This window comes from Arachis ipaensis, chromosome B9, assembly GCF_059453495.1.
Source record: "Arachis ipaensis isolate K30076 ecotype BB chromosome B9, ASM5945349v1, whole genome shotgun sequence".
NCBI lineage: Eukaryota > Viridiplantae > Streptophyta > Magnoliopsida > Fabales > Fabaceae > Arachis > Arachis ipaensis.
In genome coordinates this window covers 35,355,909-35,377,640 of record NC_142444.1, presented here as the reverse complement: position 1 = coordinate 35,377,640, position 21,732 = coordinate 35,355,909, and the positions used below count along the sequence as shown (strand labels likewise).

The following is a 21,732-nucleotide window of genomic DNA, read 5'->3' as shown; positions in this document are numbered from 1 at the left end:
TTTAAAACTTTAACTAATTGAATTTATTTTATTTGTAATGGGGTCATTTAAAATTTGAAATGGGAGCATATTATATATAACTATATCTTTTAAAACAAAAATTAAAAACATCATGGGACAAGTGCCCCCTCATTTGTATGCTTGGATCCGTCCCTCAACAGCTTGATATGTAAACAGCAACTACAAAAATAACAAAGCACCATTGTAACTCAACCTCCATTAAATAATTCCTAATTCACCTTCAATGCAATCCACAAACAGTTACTGACCTTAAAAGAAACCTCAATAACTGCTACAACAACAACAAAATTGAAAAAAGAATTCCAACAAATGCAGTTACAAAACATACTCAATGCAGCAAAGTAATGAAGATTACGCATAACACATAAAAAGCATGACCACTTCATGAGAGATAGAAGCAATTAAAAAAATAAAGCAGAGAACTTAAATAAATAGTATTTGTCTTTTAGAAATAGGAATGGCTAATATATCTCTAGCCATGCAAGAGAGAACACGATACCTCAAAGTCTTTTCTCTCCACCACCTCAATATATCAAATCCACTAAAATCTTTCGCTACTTCATCTTCCAAATACCTATCCATTTTATTTTTCTTCAAGTCACTTAATTTTATCCTCTGAGTTTGCTTCCACTTGCTCATAGGATCTTCAACCGTAATACTATCATTCTCACTCATCTCTACACTAGGATTTGGTGTAGTATCCGAAGAAATGCTAGCATCTTGAGTGTCTTCATGGGGTCGCAGATTCCATATGCTATATTGCTCAAACAATTTAGCAATGATATCCTTCAAATTTCTAAAGATCCTTGAAGATTTCTCACCTTGACCATACATCTCAGACAAAGTAAACTGAATATATTCCAATTTATACCGCGGATTAAGAAAAACAGCAACAAGTAATAGATAGTTCAGAGATGGCTTGTTCACTAAAGTCAAAGGAGTAGAAGTATAAGAATGATCAGAATCATCCCAATACTTATCAAATTTAGCCTTCATCGTTGATGCCTGATGAGCAGATAATTTATGCGCTTTTTGGCATTGTTTTTACATAGTTTTCAGTATGATTTAGTTAGTTTTCAGTATATTTTTATTAGTTTTTAAATAAAAATCACATTTCTGGACTTTTACTATGAGTTTGTGTGTTTTTCTGTGATTTCAGGTAATTTCTGGCTGAAATTGAGGGACTTGAGCAAAAATCAGATTCAGAGGTTGAAGAAGGACTGTAGATGCTGTTGGATTCTGACCTCCCTGCACTCAAAGTGAATTTTCTGGAGCTACAAAACTCCAACTGGCATGCTCTCAATTGCGTTGGAAAGTAGACATCCAGGGCTTTCCAGCAATATATAATAGTCCATACTTTTCCTGAGTTTAGACGATGCAAATTGGCATTCAACGCCAGTTTCATGTTGCATTCTGGAGTTAAACGCTAGAAACAGGTTGCAAAGTGGAGTTAACCGCCAGAAACAGGTTACAAACTGGCGTTCAACTCCAAGAGAAGCCTCTACACGTGTAAAGCTCAATGCTCAGCCCAAGCACACACCAAGTGGGCCCTAGAAGTAGATTTCTGCATCATTTATTCATTTTTGTAAACCCTAGTAACTAGTTTAGTATAAATAGGACTTTTTACTATTGTATTTACATCTTCAGATCATCTTTGATCAGTTTTATGCTATCTTAGACCTTTATGGGGGCTGGCCATTCGGCCATGCCTAAACCTTCATCACTTATGTATTTTCAACGGTAGAGTTTCTACACACCATAGATTAAGGTGTGGAGCTCTGCTGTTCCTCATAAATTAATGCAAAGTACTATTATTTTTCTATTCAATTCAAGCTTATTCCTATTCTAAGATATTCATTCGCACCCAAGAACATGATGAATGTGATGATTATGTGACGCTCATCACCATTCTCACCTATGAACGCGTGCCTGACAACCACTTCCGTTCGACATGAAGAAGAGATAGAATGAGTATCTCTTAGATATCTAATACAGGGGACCGAGTCCGAGATATTAGAGTCTTTGTGGTATAAGTTAGAACCCATGGATGGCCATTCTTGAGATCCAGAAAGTCTAAACCTTGTCTGTGGTATTCCGAGTAGGATTAGGGAAGGGATGGTTGTGACGAGCTTTAAACTCGCGAGTGCTGGACGTAGTGACAGACGCAAAAGGATAGTAAATCCTATTCCAGTATGATCGAGAACCGACAGATGATTAGCCATGCAGTGACAGCGCATTGGACCATTTTCACAGAGAGGACAGGATGTAGCCATTGACAACGGTGATGCCCAACATACAGCTTGCCATGGAAGGGAGTAGGAATGATTGGAAGAAGACACCAGGAAAGCAAATGTTCAGGAGGAACGAAAGCATCTCTATACACTTATCTGAAATTCTCACCAATGAATTACATAAGTATCTCTATCCTAGTTTATATTTTATTTATATTTTTATTATCAATTAGCCATAACCATTTGAATCCGCCTGACTGAGATTTACAAGGTGACCATAGCTTGCTTCAGGCCGACAATCTCCGTGGGATCGACCCTTACTCACGTAAGGTTTATTACTTGGACGACCCAGTGCACTTGCTGGTTAGTTGTGCGAAGTTGTGATAAAGTGTGATTCACGTTCGAGAGCACCAAGTCTTTGGCCTCATTGTTGATGATCGCAATTTCGTGCACCAAGTTTTTGGTGCCGTTGCCGGGGATTGTTTGAGTTTGGACAATTGACGGTTCATCTTGTTGCTCAGATTAGGTAATTTTATTTTAATTTTAATCTTTTCATTTTTATCATTCTTATTTTCAAAAAAAAAATAATAATAAAAAAATAAATTATTCTATGGCTTCAGAATTTTTAGAAAGGAATTCTATAGTTTCATGAAGCATGTTGAAGCCTGGTTGGATGTAAAGCCATGTCTAATTCATTTGGACTGGGGCTTCCACTTATCAGCATAGAATGAAGTTGGATGAAGTATCAGCTGTTGTATGTCTGATTTGTATCTGCTAAAGCTTGGCTGGCCATTGGCCATGTCTAGTGTTTTGGACCGGAGCTTTCACTGAAAGCTTGGCTGGCTAGTAAGCCATGTCTAATTCCTGGACTGGAGTTTTAGACTAACATTGCAAGATTCCTGGAATTCCTATTAAAAATTTTGAAATCCTTATTTAGCTTTTTCTAAATATTTTTCGAAAAATATACAAAATTTTTTTATAAAATCATAAAATCAAAAATAATTTGATGTTTCTTGATTGAGTCTAGTGTTAATTTTTAAGTTTGGTGTCAATTGCATGTTTTTTATAATTTTCTTTAATTTTCAAAAATTCATCATATGTTCTTCATGATCTTCAAGTTGTTCTTGGTAAGTCTTCTTGTTTGATCTTTAATTTTTCTTGTGTTGTGTCTTTTCTTGTTTCTCACATGCATTTTCAATTTGTTAGTGTCTAAAGTTTGAAAATTTCTAAGTTTGGTGTCTTGCATATTTTTCTTTTCTTAAAAATTTTCAAAAATAAGTCTTGATGTTCATCTTGATCTTCAAAGTGTTCTTGGTGTTCATCTTGACATTCATAGTGTTCTTGCATGCATCATTTATTTTGATCCAAAATTTTCATGCATTGAGTTTTTTTATTATTTTTCTCTCTCATCATTAAAAATTCAAAAATCAAAAAAATATCTTTCCCTTATTTTACTTATAAATTTCGAAAATTCGAGTTGACTTTTTCAAAACTTTTTAAAATTTAGTTGTTATTATGAGTCAAGTCAAATTTTCAATTTAAAAATTATATCTTTAATCTTTTTCATTTTTCTTTCATAATTTTCGAAAATTTCAAATTGATTTTCAAAAATCTTTTTCTGATTTTGTTTCATAATTTCAAAATCTTTACTAACAATTAATGTGATTGATTCAAAAATTTTAAAGTTTGTTACTTGCCTATTAAGAAAGGTTCAATCTTTAAATTTTAAATCATACTTTTTAGTTTCTTGTTGGTCAAGTAATCAACTTTAATTCTCAAAATCAAATCTTTTTAAATTTCTTTTTCAAATTTTTTTTCAAAATAAGTTTCAATCACATTTTTTAAAAATTAATTTCAAAATCTTTTCTAACTTCTTATCCTTTCAAAATTTAATTTTCAAATCTTTTTTAATTAACTACTTGACTTTTTGTTTGATTTTAAAAGTTTACTATTCCAATCATATCTTTTTTAAAACTACCTAACTAATTCTCTCTCTAATTTTCGAAAATCACCTTCTTCCTTTTCAAAATTCCTTTTTAATTAACTAATTGTTTTAAATTTTAATTTAATCTTATTTCCCTTTTTAATTTTCGAATTTTTTTAATTGATATTTAAAATAAAAACAAAAATATTTTTATTTTATTTTAATTAATTTTCAAATTTTTCTCTTCTCCTTCTTCTATTCTTCTCTTCTTCTACTCACATAAAGGAACCTCTCTACTGTGGTAAAGAGGATCCTTATTATTTTCTGTTTCCTTCTTTTTTATATGAGCAGGAACAAGGACAAGAACATTCTTGTTGAAGCAGATCCTGAACCTGAAAGGACTCTGAAGAAGAAACTAAGAGAAGCTAAAATACAACAATCCAGAGAAAACCTTACAGAGAATCTTGAAAAAGAAGTAATGGCCGAACCCAACAACAATGCAAGGAAGATGCTTGGTGACTTTACTGCACCAAATTCCAATTTACATGGAAGAAGCATCTCAATCCCTGCCATTGGAGCAAACAATTTTGAGCTAAAGCCTCAATTAGTTTCTCTGATGCAACAGAACTGCAAGTTTCATGGACTTCCATCAGAAGATCCTTTTCAGTTCTTAACTGAATTCTTGCAGATCTGTGATACTGTTAAGACCAATGGGGTTGATCCCGAGGTCTACAGGCTCATGCTTTTCCCGTTTGCTGTAAGAGACAGAGCTAGAATATGGTTGGACTCTCAACCTAAAGATAGCCTGAACTCTTGGGATAAGCTGGTCACGGCTTTCTTAGCCAAGTTCTTTCCTCCTCAAAAGCTTAGCAAGCTTAGAGTGGATGTTCAAACCTTCAAACAGAAGGAAGGTGAATCCCTCTATGAAGCCTAGGAGAGATATAAGCAACTGACCAAAAAGTGTCCTTCTGACATGCTTTCAGAATGGACCATCCTGGATATATTCTATGATGGTCTATCTGAGCTATCAAAGATGTCACTGGACCATTCTGCAGGTGGATCCATTCACCTAAAGAAAACACCTGTAGAAGCTCAGGAACTCATTGACATGGTTGCAAATAACCAGTTCATGTATACTTCTGAAAGGAATCCTGTGAGTAATGGGACGCCTCAGAGGAAGGGAGTTCTTGAAATTGATACTCTGAATGCCATATTGGCTCAGAACAAAATATTGACTCAGCAAGTCAATATGATTTCTCAGAGTCTGAATGGATTGAAGGAATCATCCAACAGTACTATAGAAGCATCTTCTGAAGAAGAAGCTTATGATCCTGAGAACCCTGCAATAGCAGAGGTGAATTACATGGGTGAACCCTATGAAAACACCTATAATCCCTCATGGAGAAATCATCCAAATTTCTCATGGAAGGATCAACAAAAGCCTCAACAAGGCTTTAATAATGGTGGAAGAAACAGGTTTAGCAATAGCAAGCCTTTTCCATCATCCACTCAGCAACAGACAGAGAATTCTGAGCAGAATCCATCTAGCTTAGCAAATATAGTCTCTGATCTATCTAAGACCACTCTAAGTTTCATGAATGAAACAAGGTCCTCCATTAAAAATTTGGAGGAACAAGTGGGCCAGCTGAATAAAAGGGTCACTGAAACTCCTCCTAGTACTCTCCCAAGCAATACAGAAGAAAATCCAAAGAGAGAGTGCAAGGCCATTGATTTGACCATCATGGCCGAACCTACAAGGGAGGAGGAGGACGTGAATCCTAGTGAGGAAGACCTCCTGGGACGCTCAGTGACCAATAAGGATTTTCCCTTAGAGGAACCAAAGGAATCTAAGGCTCATCTAGAGACCATAGAGATTCCATTGAACCTCCTTCTGCCCTTCATGAGCTCTGATGAGTATTCTTCTTCTGAAGAGAATAAAGACGTCACTGAAGAGCAAGTTGCTAAGTACCTTGGTGCAATCATAAAGCTGAATGCCAAATTATTTGGTAATGGGACTTGGGAAGATGAACCTCCCTTGCTCATCAAGGAACTAAATGCCTTGGTTCAGCAAACTCTACCTCAAAAGAAACAGGATCCTGGTAAATTCCTAATTCTCTATAACATAGGCACCATGACCTTTGAGAAGGCTCTGTGAGGACGTGTTAGTAAAGGTTGAAGGCCTTTACATCCCTGCTGATTTCATAATCCTAGATACTGGGAAGGATGAGGATGAATCCATCATCCTTGGAAGACCCTTCCTAGCCATAGCAAGAGCTGTGATTGATGTGGACAGAGGAGAGTTGGTCCTTCAACTGAATGAGGACAACCTTGTGTTTAAAACTCAAGGATCTCCTTCTGTAACCATGGAGAGGAAGCATGAAAAGCTTCTCTCACTGCAGAGTCAACCAAAGCCCCACAGTCAAACTTTAAGTTTGGTGTTGGGAGGCCACAACCAAACTCTAAGTTTGGTGTTGAACCCGCACATTCAAACTCTAAGTTTGGTGTTTAGAGGTTCCAACCTTGCTCTGATTATCTGTGAGGCTCCATGAGAGCTCACTGTCAAGCTATTGACATTAAAGAAGCACTTGTTGGGAGGCAACCCAATGCTATTTAATCATATCTATTTTATTTTCTTTTTGTTATTTCGTGTTTTATTAGGTTGATGATCATGTGGAGTCACAAAAACTACTGAAAAATCAAAAATAGAATGAAAAATAGCCTTAAAAACAGCACACCGTGGAGGAGGAGCATTCTGGCGTTTAAACGCCAGAAACAAGCATCTGTCTGGCGTTAAACGCCAAGATTGCATAGCAAGGGCGTTTTACACGCCTAATTAGATCAGGGATGTTAAGTCCTTGGCCCCACAGGATCTGTGGACCCCACAGGATCCTCACCACTTCTTCTCTCCTATTCACACCCTTTCATAAACCTCTTCCCCAAATACCCTTCACCAATCACCTCCATTACTCCCCTAAAACACATCATAACCACCTAAACCCCCCTGGCCGAACATCAACACACCTCCATCTCTTCTTCTTCTCATCCTTTCTTTCTTCTTTTGCTCGAGGACGAGCAAACATTTTAAGTTTGGTGTGGAAAAAGCATTGCTTTTTTTTCCATAACCACTAATGCCTCAAGGGATGCACTTTCCTCCACAGAACTATTGGGAGCAAATCAACACTTCCCTAGGAGAATTAAGCTCCAACATGGGACAACTAAGGATGGAGCACCAAAAGCACTCCATCATCCTCCATGAGATTAGAAAAGATCAAAGAGCTATAAGGGAGGAGCAACAAAGACAAGGAAGAGACATAGAGGAGCTCAAAAGCACCATTGGTTCTTCAAGAAGAGGGAGACGTCACCCTCACTAAGGTGGACCCATTCCTTAATCTTCTTGTTCTTATTTTCCTGTTTTTTGTTTTTTATGCTTATCATGTTTGTCTATGTTTGTATCTTTACTAGATGATCATTAGTGTTTAAGTGTCTATGTCTTAAAGCTATGAGTGTCCTATGAATCCATCACCTCTCTTAAATAAAAAAATGTTTTAATTACAAAAGAACAAGAAGTACATGGTTTCGAATTCATCCTTGAAACTACTTTAATCATTTTTGATGTGGTGACAATACTTTTTATTTTCTGAATGAATGCTTGAACAGTGCATATGTCTTTTGAATTTGTTGTTTATGAATGTTAAATATGTTGGCTCTTGAAAGAATGATGAAAAAGGAGAAATGTTATTTGATAATCTGAAAAATCATAAAATTGATTCTTGAAGCAAGAAAAAGCAGTGAAGAACAAAGCTTGCAGAAAAGAAAAATGGCGAAAAAAAAAAGAGAGAAAGAAAAAGTAAAAGCAAGCAGAAAAAGCCAAGAGCTCTTTAAACCAAAAGGCAAGAGCAAAAAGCCAATAGCCCTTAAAACCAAAAGGCAAGGGTAATAAAAAAAAGGGATCCAAGGCTTTGAGCATCAGTGGATAGGAGGGCCTAAAGGAATAAAATCCTGGCCTAAGCGGCTAAACCAAGCTGTCCCTAACCATGTGCTTGTGGCGTAAAGGTGTCAAGTGAAAACTTGAGACTGAGCGGTTAAAGTCAAGATCCAAAGCAAAAATAGAGTGTGCTTAAGAACCCTGGACACCTCTAATTGGGGACTTTAGTAAAGCTGAGTCACAATCTGAAAAGGTTCACCCAGTTATGTGTCTGTGGCATTTATGTATCCGGTGGTAATACTGGAAAAAAAGTGCTTAGGGCCACGGCCAAGGCTCATTAAGTAACTGTGTTCAAGAATCAACATACTGAACCAGGAGAATCAATAACACTATCTGAATTCTAAGTTCCTGTAGATGCCAATCATTCTGAATTTCAATGGATAAAGTGAGATGCCAAAACTATTCAAGAGGCAAAAAGCTACTAGTCCCGCTCATCTGATTGGAGCTAAGTTTCATTGATATTTTGGAATTTATAGTATATTCTCTTCTTTTTATCCTATTTAATTTTTAGTTTCTTGGAGACAAGCAACAATTTAAGTTTGGTGTTGTGATGAGCGGATAATTTATACGCTTTTTGGCATTGTTTTTACATAATTTTCAATATGATTTAGTTAGTTTTCAGTATATTTTTATTAGTTTTTAAATAAAAATCATATTTCTGGACTTTACTATGAGTTTGTGTGTTTTTCTATGATTTCAGGTAATTTCTGGCTGAATTTGAGGGACTTGAGCAAAAATCAGATTCAGAGGTTGAAGAAGGACTGTAGATGCTGTTGGATTCTGACCTCCCTGCATTCAAAGTGGATTTTCTGGAGCTACAAAACTCCAAATGGCGCGCTCTTAATTGCGTTGGAAAGTAGACATCCAGGGCTTTCCAGCAATATATAATAGTCTATACTTTTCCCGAGTTTAGATGACGCAAAATGGCGTTCAACGCCAGTTCCATGTTGCATTCTAGAGTTAAACGCCAGAAACAGGTTGCAAAGTGGAGTTAAACGCCGGAAACTTGTTACAAACTAGCATTCAACTCCAAGAGAAGCCTCTACACGTGTAAAGCTCAATGCTCAGCCCAAGCACACACCAAGTGGGCCCCACAAGTGAATTTCTGTATCATTTACTCATTTCTGTAAACCCTAGTAACTAGTTTAGTATAAATAGGACTTTTTACTATTGTATTTACATCTTTGGATCATCTTTGATCAGTTTTATGCTATCTTAGACCTTTATGGGGGCTGGCCATTCGGCCATGCCCGAACCTTCATCACTTATGTATTTTCAACGGTAGAGTTTCTATACACTATAGATTAAGGTGTGGAGCTATACTGTTCCTCTTGGATTAATGCAAAGTACTATTATTTTTCTATTCAATTCAAGCTTATTCCTATTCTAAGATATTCATTCACACCCAAGAACATGATGAATGTGATGATTATGTGACGCTCATCACCACTCTCACCTATGAACGCGTGCCTGACAACCACTTCCGTTCGACATGAAGAAGAGATAAAATAAGTATCTCTTAGATATCTAATACAGGGGACAGAGTCTGAGATATTAGATTCTTCGTGGTATAAGTTAGAAACCATGGATGGCCATTCCTGAGATCCAAAAAGTCTAAACCTTGTATGTGGTATTTCGAGTAGGATCTGGGAAGGGATGGCTCTGACGAGCTTCAAACTCGCGAGTGCTGGGCGTAGTGACAGACGCAAAAGGATAGTATATCCTATTCCAGTATGATCGAGAACCAACAGATGATTAGCCATGCAGTGACAGCGCATTGGACCATTTTCACAGAGAGGACGGGATGTAGCCATTGACAACGGTGATGCCCAACATACAGCTTGCCATGGAAGGGAGTAGGAATGATTGGATGAAGACAGCAGGAAAGTAGATGTTCAGGAGGAACGAAAGCATCTCTATACGCTTATCTAAAATTCTCACCAATGAATTACATAAGTATCTCTATCCTAGTTTATATTTTATTTATATTTTTATTATCAATTCACCATAACCATTTGAATCCGTCTGACTGAAATTTACAAGGTGATCATAGCTTGCTTCAGGCCGACAATCTCCGTGGGATCGACCCTTACTCACGTAAGGTTTATTACTTGGACGACCCAGTGCACTTGCTGGTTAGTTGTGCGAAATTGTGACAAAGTGTGATTCACGTTCGAGAGCACCAAGTCTTTGGCGCCATTGTTGATGATCGCAATTTTGTGCACCAATGCCATTCCATTCAACACAAAATTATCACTCGTAATCCATTTATTCAAAGTGCATAAAATCTTACACAATACATGGAAAAAAGTATTTGAAGTGACATTCAAAGAACTAGAGAATGAAAGCGTTGCATGATAGAAAATTTGTAAAAAATGTATAAAGATACGAGCTCTACTCCAATCTTCATCACTAGGAGGCCCCCCATCATCTTCAAGGTATCTTTCAAAATGAGTGATAAACCCCTATTTTATGATTCATCTTGTGCTCAAATTGAGTGTTTTTATCAATTCTTTACCCACTTATTCATATGAATTTCATGGTTTTACTTTCCCTTCCTTATTTTATGATATATGTGAAAAACATGTTTCCTATGCTTTAAAAATATCAAATTTAATTACCCTTCATTACCATTTGATGTCGTGATTTGTGTGTTAAGTATTTTCAGGTCTTATAGGGCAGGAACGACTTAAAGGACAAAAAGGAAACATACAAAAATGGAAGAAAAGCAAAAAAATGGAGTTTTGAAGAAAAGGCAGCTACGCGAACGCATGGATGACGCGAACGCGTGCCTAGCGCAAAATGGCATCGACGCAAACGCGTGACTGATGCGAATGCGTGCCTTGAGCAGAACGCAAATGACGCGGACGCGTGACTGACGCGTACACGTGACAAGAAAGAACTCCAATTCACGCGAACGCGTGACAGATGCCACGTACAGGAATCTGCAGAAAATGCCCCCAGCGATTTCTGGACCCTTTTTCGGCCCAAATCCAAGTCAGAAACACGGAATATAAGCTAGAGAATGGAGGAATCAAAGGGGGACGAAAAGGAGAACATTCATAATTCACAATTTTAGGTTTTAGATGTAGTTTTTAGAGAGAGGTTCTCTTCTCTCTCTCAGGATTAGGATTTAGGATTTCTATTATGTTTAGGCTACTTCTCTTCAATTACAGGTTCATTGTCCCTTTAATTTATTTTCTACTTTTATTTATACCTTTAATTGTTATTTATCTTTTCAATTTGGCTTATGAACCATTCATATTATGATTTTCTTCATTAATGCAATTTGAGGTATTTCAGACTTATGATTGTTTTATTTATGATACTTTCAATTTAATTATTGATTTATTTTCTCCCTTTGGCTTTGGTTAAGTAATTGGTAACACTTGAGTTATCAAACTCAGTAGTTGATTGGAAATTAGGATTGCTGATTGAGTTGAATCCCTCTACAGCTAGTCTTTCCATAGGAGTTGACTAGGACCGAGGAATCAAGTTAATTAGTCCACTTGACTTTTCTTATTTAGTAAGGATTAACTAAGTGGGAGCAATAACAATTCTCATCACACCTGATAAGGATAACTAGGATAGAAATTTCAGTTCTCATACCTTGCCAAGAGATTTTCTAATTATTAATTTATTATTTTTCTCGTCATTTAATTTACTTGTTCCCTGTTTCAAAAACCCAAAAATATAATTTTCCATAACCAATAATAAATACACCTCCCTGCAATTCCTTGAGAAGACGACCCGATGTTTAAATACTTCGGTTATAAATTTTATTGGGTTTTGTTACTTGTGACAACCATATTTTTGTACGAAAGGGTTCTTTGCTGATTTAGAAACTGTACTTACAATGCGATCATATTTTTATGAAATTCTTTACTAGCAGGAAACCAGAACGTCAAAAAAATGGCGCCGTTGCCGGGGAATTGCAAACGTGTGCCTTATTATTGGTTATTGTAAATATTTTCTTTTACCTGTTTATTTATTTTTATTTTTGTTTTTAATTTTTATTAGTTACTATGAGTTTTCACCCCCGTCGCTTTGAGTTTGGTTCTAATAATGTTGAAAGGAATGGAAGCTATAACAGGAACATGCATCAAGGTCAAAACAATCCAAGATGGATAGAGCCACGAGGACCTGATCAACCCTTTAGGCAACAACACCTCCCAACGTACCATGGACGATGACCATTCAACAATGCATGTCGAGACAATAGTTATGGTGGACCCTTCCGTGACAACCAACATCCACCAAATTACTATGGTCAAGAGCCATTCTGAGGTGCATACCAAGATGATAGATATGGTGGACCCCCTCATAGTCACCAACAAGCACCATCATATACCTATAAACCACCTCCTCAACATAGCTTTGAACCACCACACTCACAAGCCCCCTATTACCATTCACCTCTGGATGACCCTAACCCATACCCACCCCAGTTCCAATCCAATTACTTCCAAGAACCACCACATCTCTATGCACTATGTCCATACCCATCAACCCAAGAATCAAGGGAGAAACTCAAGGAAACAGTGGAAAAATTTCATGCAACCCTTCACCAACTGGAGCAAGCGATTAATCAATTACCTTCCCGACGTTCGGACACTCAAGGAACCCCCATGGCTTTATGTGGACAATCTAATGAAGAACGCATCATGAAGGAGATACTAGAAACTCCAATGGGCAGTAAGGAGCATGACTTTGTACTGGAACAAGTGGAGGAAGCTGAAATTATCGAAGAAGAAGAATTGGTTGAAGACTTAAGAGATGCTGAACCTCCATGGGAATCCAGAATTGTGGAGAATTCCGTCAAGGAATTTGCAATTGATGCTAAGGAGGGTAGTGCACAGCCCCCAAAGCAGGTATCTTATGAAGAACTGGACGGAACAACCCAAAAAGCGAGTTTCCTTGATAATGATAATCATGAGTCAAGTTCTCCTAGTAATGAACTTGCATCCACAAGTAAATTCTCTGAGATTGGAGAATCTTCCCCAAGTGAATTCGAAAACGATGCGAAGGTCGACTTCTCTCCACCTCCAACTTATGACTTGAGTGATGAGGAAGATATCAAAGAATTTGATCAAAATGTGGTTACAATTGAAGAAGTTCGCAAGGAAGTGGAGGAATTCACAGAAGAACACAAGGGAGTAAAGCTTGCAAAACCACTAGAAACACCTTTTCCAAGGCCATTACCATCCAATACAAATTTCGAGTGGGTAAAATCCTTAGCCTTTATCTTTACTTTTCAACTTGAATATGGTTTTCTTGAAACAGATGGCCAGCTTAGAGCCCTCTGCGGCTTTAAGAGTAAAAGGGAAGTGGTTTGTGCTCAAAGCTGGTATGCAAGATTCAACAAGGTTCCACACTTCACTTTGAAGTGTAAGGATTGGTTTCGAGTTCGATTGCATGGGTCTCGGAAAACGTTTGGTCATCTTAGTAAGAATACAACTTCCAAACTGCCCGGCTGGAAAAATATAGATCGAGACAAAGGCGGATATAACAGCAAGGTTTGGGATCCTGGAATCTATTCTGATATTCAGCACCCCAAGAGCCTGAAAACCTGTTTGAATTTGCTCAAGGGCTTTACATGCCTAGTTTGGGACCTCAGAGGCTGTTGGCATTCCAAACAGTGGTGGAGATTTTTGGATGAATTCAAGCACAAGCCACCATAGCAGGGAGCTCAACGAATGTCCAACTTAAGGACTTTAACTAAAAGTGCTAGGTGGGAGACAATCCACCATGGTATGATCGTTCCTTTTTCAATTTTGAATTTATTTCGTTTTGTTTGTTTTTAAGTTTTATTTTATTCTATTTTCATTGAACCTGGAATTATTCATGGCACCCACATTATCATTTCATTTTGCATCCTGCATATATAAAAAAAATCACCCTACGCGAGCGCGCAGGCCACGCGTGGGCGTTGACTAGAAATTGGTGTAAAGATCTAACGCCCAGAAAGTTGGGCTGGAATCGTGCGGATGGTGTGCATTTAGCACAAATTGGCCTGACGCGAGCGCATCACTTGCACTACACACATCCCACGCGAAAGCGTGGACGATGCGTACGCATCGCATGGATTTTATGGACCTTATTGGAAATAGAGAGTTGCGCCAAAACGACGCTGGAACTGTGCGTTTAGCACAATTCTCAGCAACGCGTTCATGTGCTTCACGCGTATGCATCACTTACATTTTACCTGACTCACGCGATCGCGTCACTGACGCGTTCGCGTTATTTCCCTTTTCGCCCCAATCACGCGATCGCGTGCTCTACGCGTTCGCGTGGATTCAAAATCACTAACACCCACCCACGCAAAACCCTACCCCCCGCGTCACACTTCATCTTCTTCCTTCCTCCTCTGCACTCTCTCCTCCCTCCTCTGCAACCCACCACCGCCGGCCCACCACCAGCACCGCTGCGCTGCCACCCCTGTCATCTCAATCCCTCCTCGCGACACCCCCCTTCTTCTTTCTCTTCTTCTTCTCCCCCTTCCCTTCTTCCCCTTTCTTCCTCCCCTCCACGACCCCGACCCCACTGCCGCGCTGCCCCGTCACTGAGCCGCCCAGCGCCACCACCACCTCCCAGAACCTCCAGCCAACCACCACCACCCCCATTACGCTAACCAAACTCGCTCTACTTCTCTCCCCTCTCTCTCAGCCAACCCCACTGCCGCCAAGGACCGCCGCCTCGCAGCCCTGCCACCACCGCGAAACCCCAGCGCCGCCGTGTCAACCACCCAACCCAACACCATCTCTCTGAGCTCTAATTCCATTCCTCTGCCCACCAGGTTCCGCCAAACAGCGATTTCTCTTTCCGTTAGTTAGTTAGTTTTTCGAATTATGTTCAAATTAGGATAGTTAGAGATGCATGATTGTAGTGGATTTTACGTGGTTATCTAGCTAGAATGTGGTTAGTGGATTTAGGCCTGATAATTGTGCCGTTCTTGCTACCTGTTTTTATTTGATTCGCAATCCTGAATTTGCTGTGATGATGATACTGTTCATATGTTGTTCTTTCATGTTTGATGCTGCTGTTACACTGTTCTTTAATGTTCTTACTATTTGTTAATCTTTTCAGCACTATTTAATGTCATATGAACTGATTCTCTTGCTGTTTATTACCCGGGAACATCTAATTTTAGCCGGAATGCTGCCCAAATTTTTCAGCAAATTGTTTCACTTAACTACCATTCATGAATTGGTTTTGGCAAATTTAAGTTTTGCGCTATTTGGTTTCAAGCTAGCCAATTCATGGATGAATGGGCTTGCATTCTCACTCTTTCTGGTTCCCGGATTACTAAATTGCATTATTGATGATTTCTTTTTCCTTTTGCAAATTTTATAAATTATCATCAATAAACTGAAATCTTTGCTTGAATACGAGTTGATTGTTCTTCAAGTATTTGAATTTATTGTTAACTAGGAAACCCATTATCATGCCACTTACTTTAACTTTCTTTCTACTTACTAACTGCTTTAACTTCCTAACTTTTCTTTTTACCTAACTACTTTAACTTTCTAACTCTAAGGCATGATTACTGTTTTTTCTAATTAACAAGAATTCCACATATCATATATTTTGGATTGTGATTTTTACTCTCAGACCTTTCACTTGCATACTCATCTCATGCTTTTATTGCTCTTTTGCCTTTATGCCTATATTGATAAATCTTATTTGCTTAACTGTTTTTCTGCTTTAATTCTTAAACTGTATCCTGGAATTTCTACTTTTTAGAATGTCTGACCCTAAAAATAAAGGAAAGTGTAACGCAAATACTGGCAAAAGGAAAAGAGATGAATCCTCTACCTCTATTTTGGATATCCTTCACGACGATTCTTGGCAGGAGAAGAACTTTACCCCTCAGGAAAAGGCCGACTAGCTACTACCTACCACAAACCCTATCAAGTTTACCAACAGATACTGTGAGCTAAAGTATCCAGTTTTTGCCACTTCCAGGAACCTATACCTGGAAAGGATCCTCAAAATTCCAGAAGAACTCACACAATACACTTCAGAACAAATTAAACAGAGAGGCTGGTTCTTCTTGGAGAGAAACTTGACTGAGATCAACTCATCATGGTTAAGAGAATTCTATTGTAACTACTTCAAAACGTCCCTGGATGCAGTTCAGCTTAGAGACAAGCAGATTCTGGTTATTGGAAGCAATAGAAGAAATCCTCCAGCTCCTACCTAAATCAGATCAGCCAGATGGTTACCAAAAGACTGAGGAGGATATGCGATTTATGAGATTTGACTGGGACGCAGTAAAGCAGAGAATTGCTATTGATCCTACTATCCCCTGGGTCATGGGCAAATCCGCAGTGGCCCCCAAAGGAATTAAGATCATTTATCTGAATGATGAGGCTCGGCTTTGGCAGCAGATTCTGAGTAACTACGTGATGCCGAGCACTCATGAGACAGAGGTGCCAGCTGCTATGATTACCCTCATCTGGTGTGTGATGGAGGAAAAGGAATTATATTTGCCCTGCTTCATCCGGTATTACATGGCCAGAGTCCATGTCAGAGGCACCCTCCCTTTTCCATACTTGATTACTCAGCTAGGCCGCCGTGCTGAGGTGCCCTGGGAGCTAGCAGATGAGAAGCCAACCGCTGCCGATTGCAAGAAGATCATCCCTCACAGCAGGAAGTTCCAGGCTTTGGGCTACAGACCTCCATTTCTCACTGCCTCTGCTGAGGCAGCCACATCTTTCGCTGCCCCTTCTGCATCCACTGCCCGAGCCGCCACTACAGCACCTCCACCTGCCTCAGAGCCCATCTACCACCTCGTGCATCGACTATTTGACCGGTTGGACCAGATGGAGCGCCGCAACCAGCAGCGATATGAGAGATCTGAGCGTCGCAGCAAGCAACGCTATGAGCAATTAAAGTTGATGATCTGATCTGGCCACCATGACATCCCCTCCGAGCCTGACACCCCTTCTGAGCCATCTGAGGAGGAAGCCGACGATCATGAGGAGGAGGCACACGCAGAGGCTGAGCAGGCAGAACATGAGCAGGCTGCGCCAAACCATGAGGAGACCCATCAGATACAGCCGGCTGACCCAGAGATCCCTCTACAGGCAGAGCCTCCACTTCAGCATGCAGACCCTCCGACACTCATACAGATTGCAGAGCCTCAGACCACCACAGAGACATCTACTGCACATCCTTCCGGAGATGACACTTTTTCACACCAAGCTTGAGTGAGCATCGAGGACGATGCTATTATTTAAGTGTGGGGAGGTCGCCATCTCTGGCGTACTTTATTTTGGTGAACCACTTTTCAGACTCTCTTTTTTCCTATTTTGCTTATTTTTCTGTATTTTTATTTTTATTTTTATATTTTTTATTTTACCTTATCTTAGGTACTTGCACATTTTTTTTACTGTATTTCTGCATTTTACATGGTTTATATATATATCTTAGATATTTAGTTTAGTTGCACTTTTAGCTTATTAAGTTGTGATATAGCAAATATGGATTAATTAGCTTAGTTTACCCTTTTAGCATACGATAATTTGGATTAATTGAAAATAAAAAGACTAAACTAGAGACTTTAGTATAACAGAATCACAACAATCCACACACTGTATATATATAGCAACAAATATGAGTTAGTTAACAACATTTCTTCAAGGAAGAACACTAAGTTTTTAAGAGCCATCCTAGGATTCACATCGAGAATAATGAGAACTCTTGATTTCTACTTGCATGATATACATAACTGATATTTGGTTTTTGAGCTAACGAACACACAACCCGTGAGTTTTTGAGCTTAATTGTATGGTTGCATTCAACCATAAATTTCATTCCTGTGTGTTTCGCCCTTCTTTTCTATGCTTGTAATCTTTACTTTGTTTCAGTCTATATGTCCAGTATAGAATGTAGATACATACCCACATATGATTGAGGCCATCATTTGAATTTTCCCTTACATATCCCAAATAAACCTACCTCCTACATCACCTATGTTAGCCCCCTTGAGCCTTTTAATCCCCTTTTGTTCTATAACCACATTACTTGCCTTAAGCAGAAAAACAATTTAAAAAATCCCAAGTTGAATCTTTGATTAGCTTAAGATAGAAATTGTGATGCATACTAAGTGTGGGGAAACGTGGGAACATGGGTTGATAGGAAATGATTAAATTAATAAAATAATCAGGATTTTGGGAGCATACTCATATGAAACCAAAATAAATGAAAATACCTTGTGCATTGAAAATGTTATGTTTATGTTTCAGAAAAAAAAATTTTTAGTAATAAAGGGACAAAATTTCCCCAAGAATAAGTTTAGTGAAAAATCAATGCACATAGGTGATGAGCGGATATTTTATACGCTTTTTGGGGTTAATTTCATATAGTTTTTAGTATGTTTTAGTTAGTTTTTAGTCTATTTTCATTAGTTTTTAGGAAAAATTCATATTTCTGGACTTTACTATGAGTTGTGCGTTTTTCTGTAATTTCAGGTATTTTTCTGGCTGAAATTGAGGGAGCTGAGCAAAAATCTGATTCAGGCTGAAAAAGGACTGTTGATGCTGTTGGATTCTGACCTCCCTGCACTCAAAGTGGATTTTCTGGAGCTACAGAACTCGAAATGGCATGCTTCCAATTGCGTTGGAAAGTAGACATCCAGGGATTTCCAGCAATATATAATAGTCCATACTTTGCACAAGAAGAGACGACGTAAACTGGCGTTCAACGCCAGTTCTCTGCCCAATTCTGGCGTCCAGCGCCAGAAAAGGATCAAAAGCTGGAGTTGAACGCCCAAACTGGCACAAAAACTGGCGTTCAACTCCACAAATGGCCTCTGCACGTGACTTGCTTAAATCTCAGCCCCAGCACACACCAAGTGGGCCCCAGAAGTGGATCTCTGCATCATCTATCATAGTCTACTCATTTTTTGTAAACCTAGGCTACTAATTTAGTATTTAAACAACTTTTAGAGACTTATTTTGTATCTCATGACATTTTTAGATAAAAACTTTGTATTCTCTGACGGCATGAGTCTCTAAACCCTATTGTTGGGGGTGAGGAGCTCTGCTGTGTCTCGATGAATTAATGCAAGTATTTCTGTTTTCCATTCAAACACGCTTGTTCCTATCTAAGATGTTCATTCGCACTTGACTGTGATGGAGGTGATGATCTGTGACATTCATCACCTTCCTCAAATCATGAACGTGTGCCTGACAACCACCTCCGTTCTATATACGATTGAATGAGTATCTCTTAGATTCCTTGATCAGAATCTCCGTGGTATAAGCTAGAACTGATGGCGGCATTCATGAGAATCCGGAAAGTCTAAACCTTGTCTGTGGTATTCCGAGTAGGATTCAAGGATTGAATGACTGTGACGAGCTTCAAACTCCTGAAGGCTGGGCGTTAGTGACAGACTCAAAAGGATAGTAAATCCTATTCCAACCGGATCGAGAACCAACCGGTGATTAGCCATGCTGTGACAGAGCGCGTGAGCGTAGTTTTCACTGGAAGGATGGAAGGTAGCCATTGACAACGGTGATCCACCAACACACAGCTTGCCATAGGAGGACGTGCGTGCGTGAACAAGAAGATAGAGGAAAGCAGAGATTCAGAAGACAAAGCATCTCCAAAACTCCAACATATTCTCCATTACTGCATAACAAGTAACCTTTAATCCATGCTCTATTGTTTATTTGCAATTCAACTGATAAACATAATTGACTTCCTGACTAAGATTTACAAGATAACCATAGATTGCTTCAAACCAACAATCTCCGTGGGATTCGACCCTTACTCACGTGAGGTATTACTTGGACGACCCAGTGCACTTGCTGGTCAGTGGTACGAGTTGTGAAAAGTGTGATTCATAATTCGTGCACCAAGTTTTTGGCGCCGTTGTCGGGGATTGTTCGTGTTTGGACAACTGACGGTTTATTTTGTTGCTTAGATTAGGAAAATTTTTCTTTTTTGGTTTAGAATCTCTTATTATTGTTCTTGGTTAAAAATATCCTTCTTTAAAACAAATGTTACATTTACTGCCCAATTGGCTAGAGCGTTAGTCTAAGCCTGTGGCAGTTTGGTACACTCTTTTTAAAATCTTTTTCAAAAATAATTTTTCTATTAAATCCTGTGCCAAACTTTAAGTTTGGTGTTTTCTTGTTGATTTTTCTGTGTTTTTCGAAAATTTATTTTGGTTTTCTAAAAATTTTAAGTTTGGTGTTCTTTCTTCGTGTTCTTGAGTTTTCCTTGTGACTTGATCTTAAAATTTTTAAGTTTGGTGTTCCTTGGTGTTTTCCCTCCAAAATTTTCGAAAATAGGGAGCATTAGATCTAAAAATTTTAAATCTTGTGCTATCTTATTGTTTTTCTCTTTCCTCTTAAAAATAAAAAATATCTTTTCTCTCTATTTTAAAAACAAATTTTCGAAATATATTTCTAAAATTTAGATTTTTATTTCAAAATTTAAAACTTTTTTTTTTCAAAATCATCATATCCTTTTCAAAACTTCCTAACCACTTTCTCTCTCCTCAGTTTTTCGAAAATCTTCACCCAATTTTTATTTATTTTATTTCAATTTATTTCATTTTCAAAATAAATATATAAATAAATAAATAAAAATATTTTTTCTATTTTACATCATCTCCCTTTCTCCATCATGGACCTAAGCGGAAATGAACAGTCCAGGAGGTCTCTGGGGTCATATTCTAACCCCTCTACTGCTTCATATGGGAGTAGTATCTGCATACCCTCCATTGGAGTCAGTAGCTTTGAGTTGAATCCTCAGCTCATTATCATGGTGCAGCAAAGTTGCCAGTATTCTGGTCTTCCACTGGAAGAACCTACAGAGTTTCTGGCACAATTTTTACAAATTGCTGACACAGTACATGATAAAGAAATAGATCAGGATGTCTACAGACTATTACTGTTTCCATTTGCTGTAAAAGATCAAGCTAAGAGGTGGTTGAATAACCAACCTAAGGCCAGCATAAGGACATGGAAACAGCTGACAGAAAAGTTCCTGAATCAATATTTCCCTCCAAAAAGGATGACACAGCTAAGGCTGGACATCCAAGGCTTGAAACAAGGAGATAATGAACTCTTCCTAAACAACAACCCTTCCATGAATGAAGAGGTTAAAACAGTAACTGCTGAACTCAGTCCTGTAAAACAAGCTGCTGAATTCAATCAGCAATTGGACTTTCTGACAAAGCAGCTAGTCGAATTTAAAGACAGGTTACAAGAGACAAGGATGGCTAATATACATATGGACGAACAGTTTAAGCAAACAAAGCAGTAGCTTTCAAGGCAAATAGCAGAAGAATGCCAAGCTGTTCAACTAAGAAGTGGGAAAACATTAAATACCCCACCTCAAGGCAGCAAAAAGCTAAGAAATGAGCAACCCACCAAAGATTCACCTAAGGACAGTAAGAGCCCAGGGAAAAATAATTCTGGAGCTAAAATGCCAGAAAATTGGTGGAAGGCTGGCGCTGAACGCCCAGACCATGCTCAGAACTGGCGTTCAACGCCAGAAACAAGGCAAGACTGGCGTTCAACGCCAGAAATGGACAAGAATCTGGCGTTGAACGC

General features: G+C 38.5%; 1 protein-coding gene and 1 non-coding gene across 2 annotated transcripts; both read right to left on the bottom strand.

Annotated features, from left to right (window-relative positions):
• Positions 1-444: 444 nt before the first annotated feature.
• Positions 445-1,017, bottom strand: LOC148544279 (zinc finger BED domain-containing protein RICESLEEPER 1-like). Its single transcript, XM_088498907.1, has one exon. The coding sequence runs from the start codon at positions 1,015-1,017 to the stop codon at positions 445-447; it is 573 nt and encodes a 190-aa protein (XP_088355033.1).
• Positions 1,018-5,047: 4,030 nt separating this feature from the next.
• LOC148544278 (small nucleolar RNA R71) lies at positions 5,048-5,155 on the bottom strand. Its single transcript, XR_015901521.1, has one exon. It is a non-coding gene; the product is annotated as a small nucleolar RNA R71 (small nucleolar RNA).
• Between the last annotated feature and the right edge of the window lie 16,577 nt (positions 5,156-21,732).

Coding starts and splice junctions, on each gene's coding strand:
- LOC148544279 (XM_088498907.1), bottom strand. CDS start 1,017: ATGAAGGCTAAATTTGATAAGTATTGGGATGATTCTGATCATTCTTAT.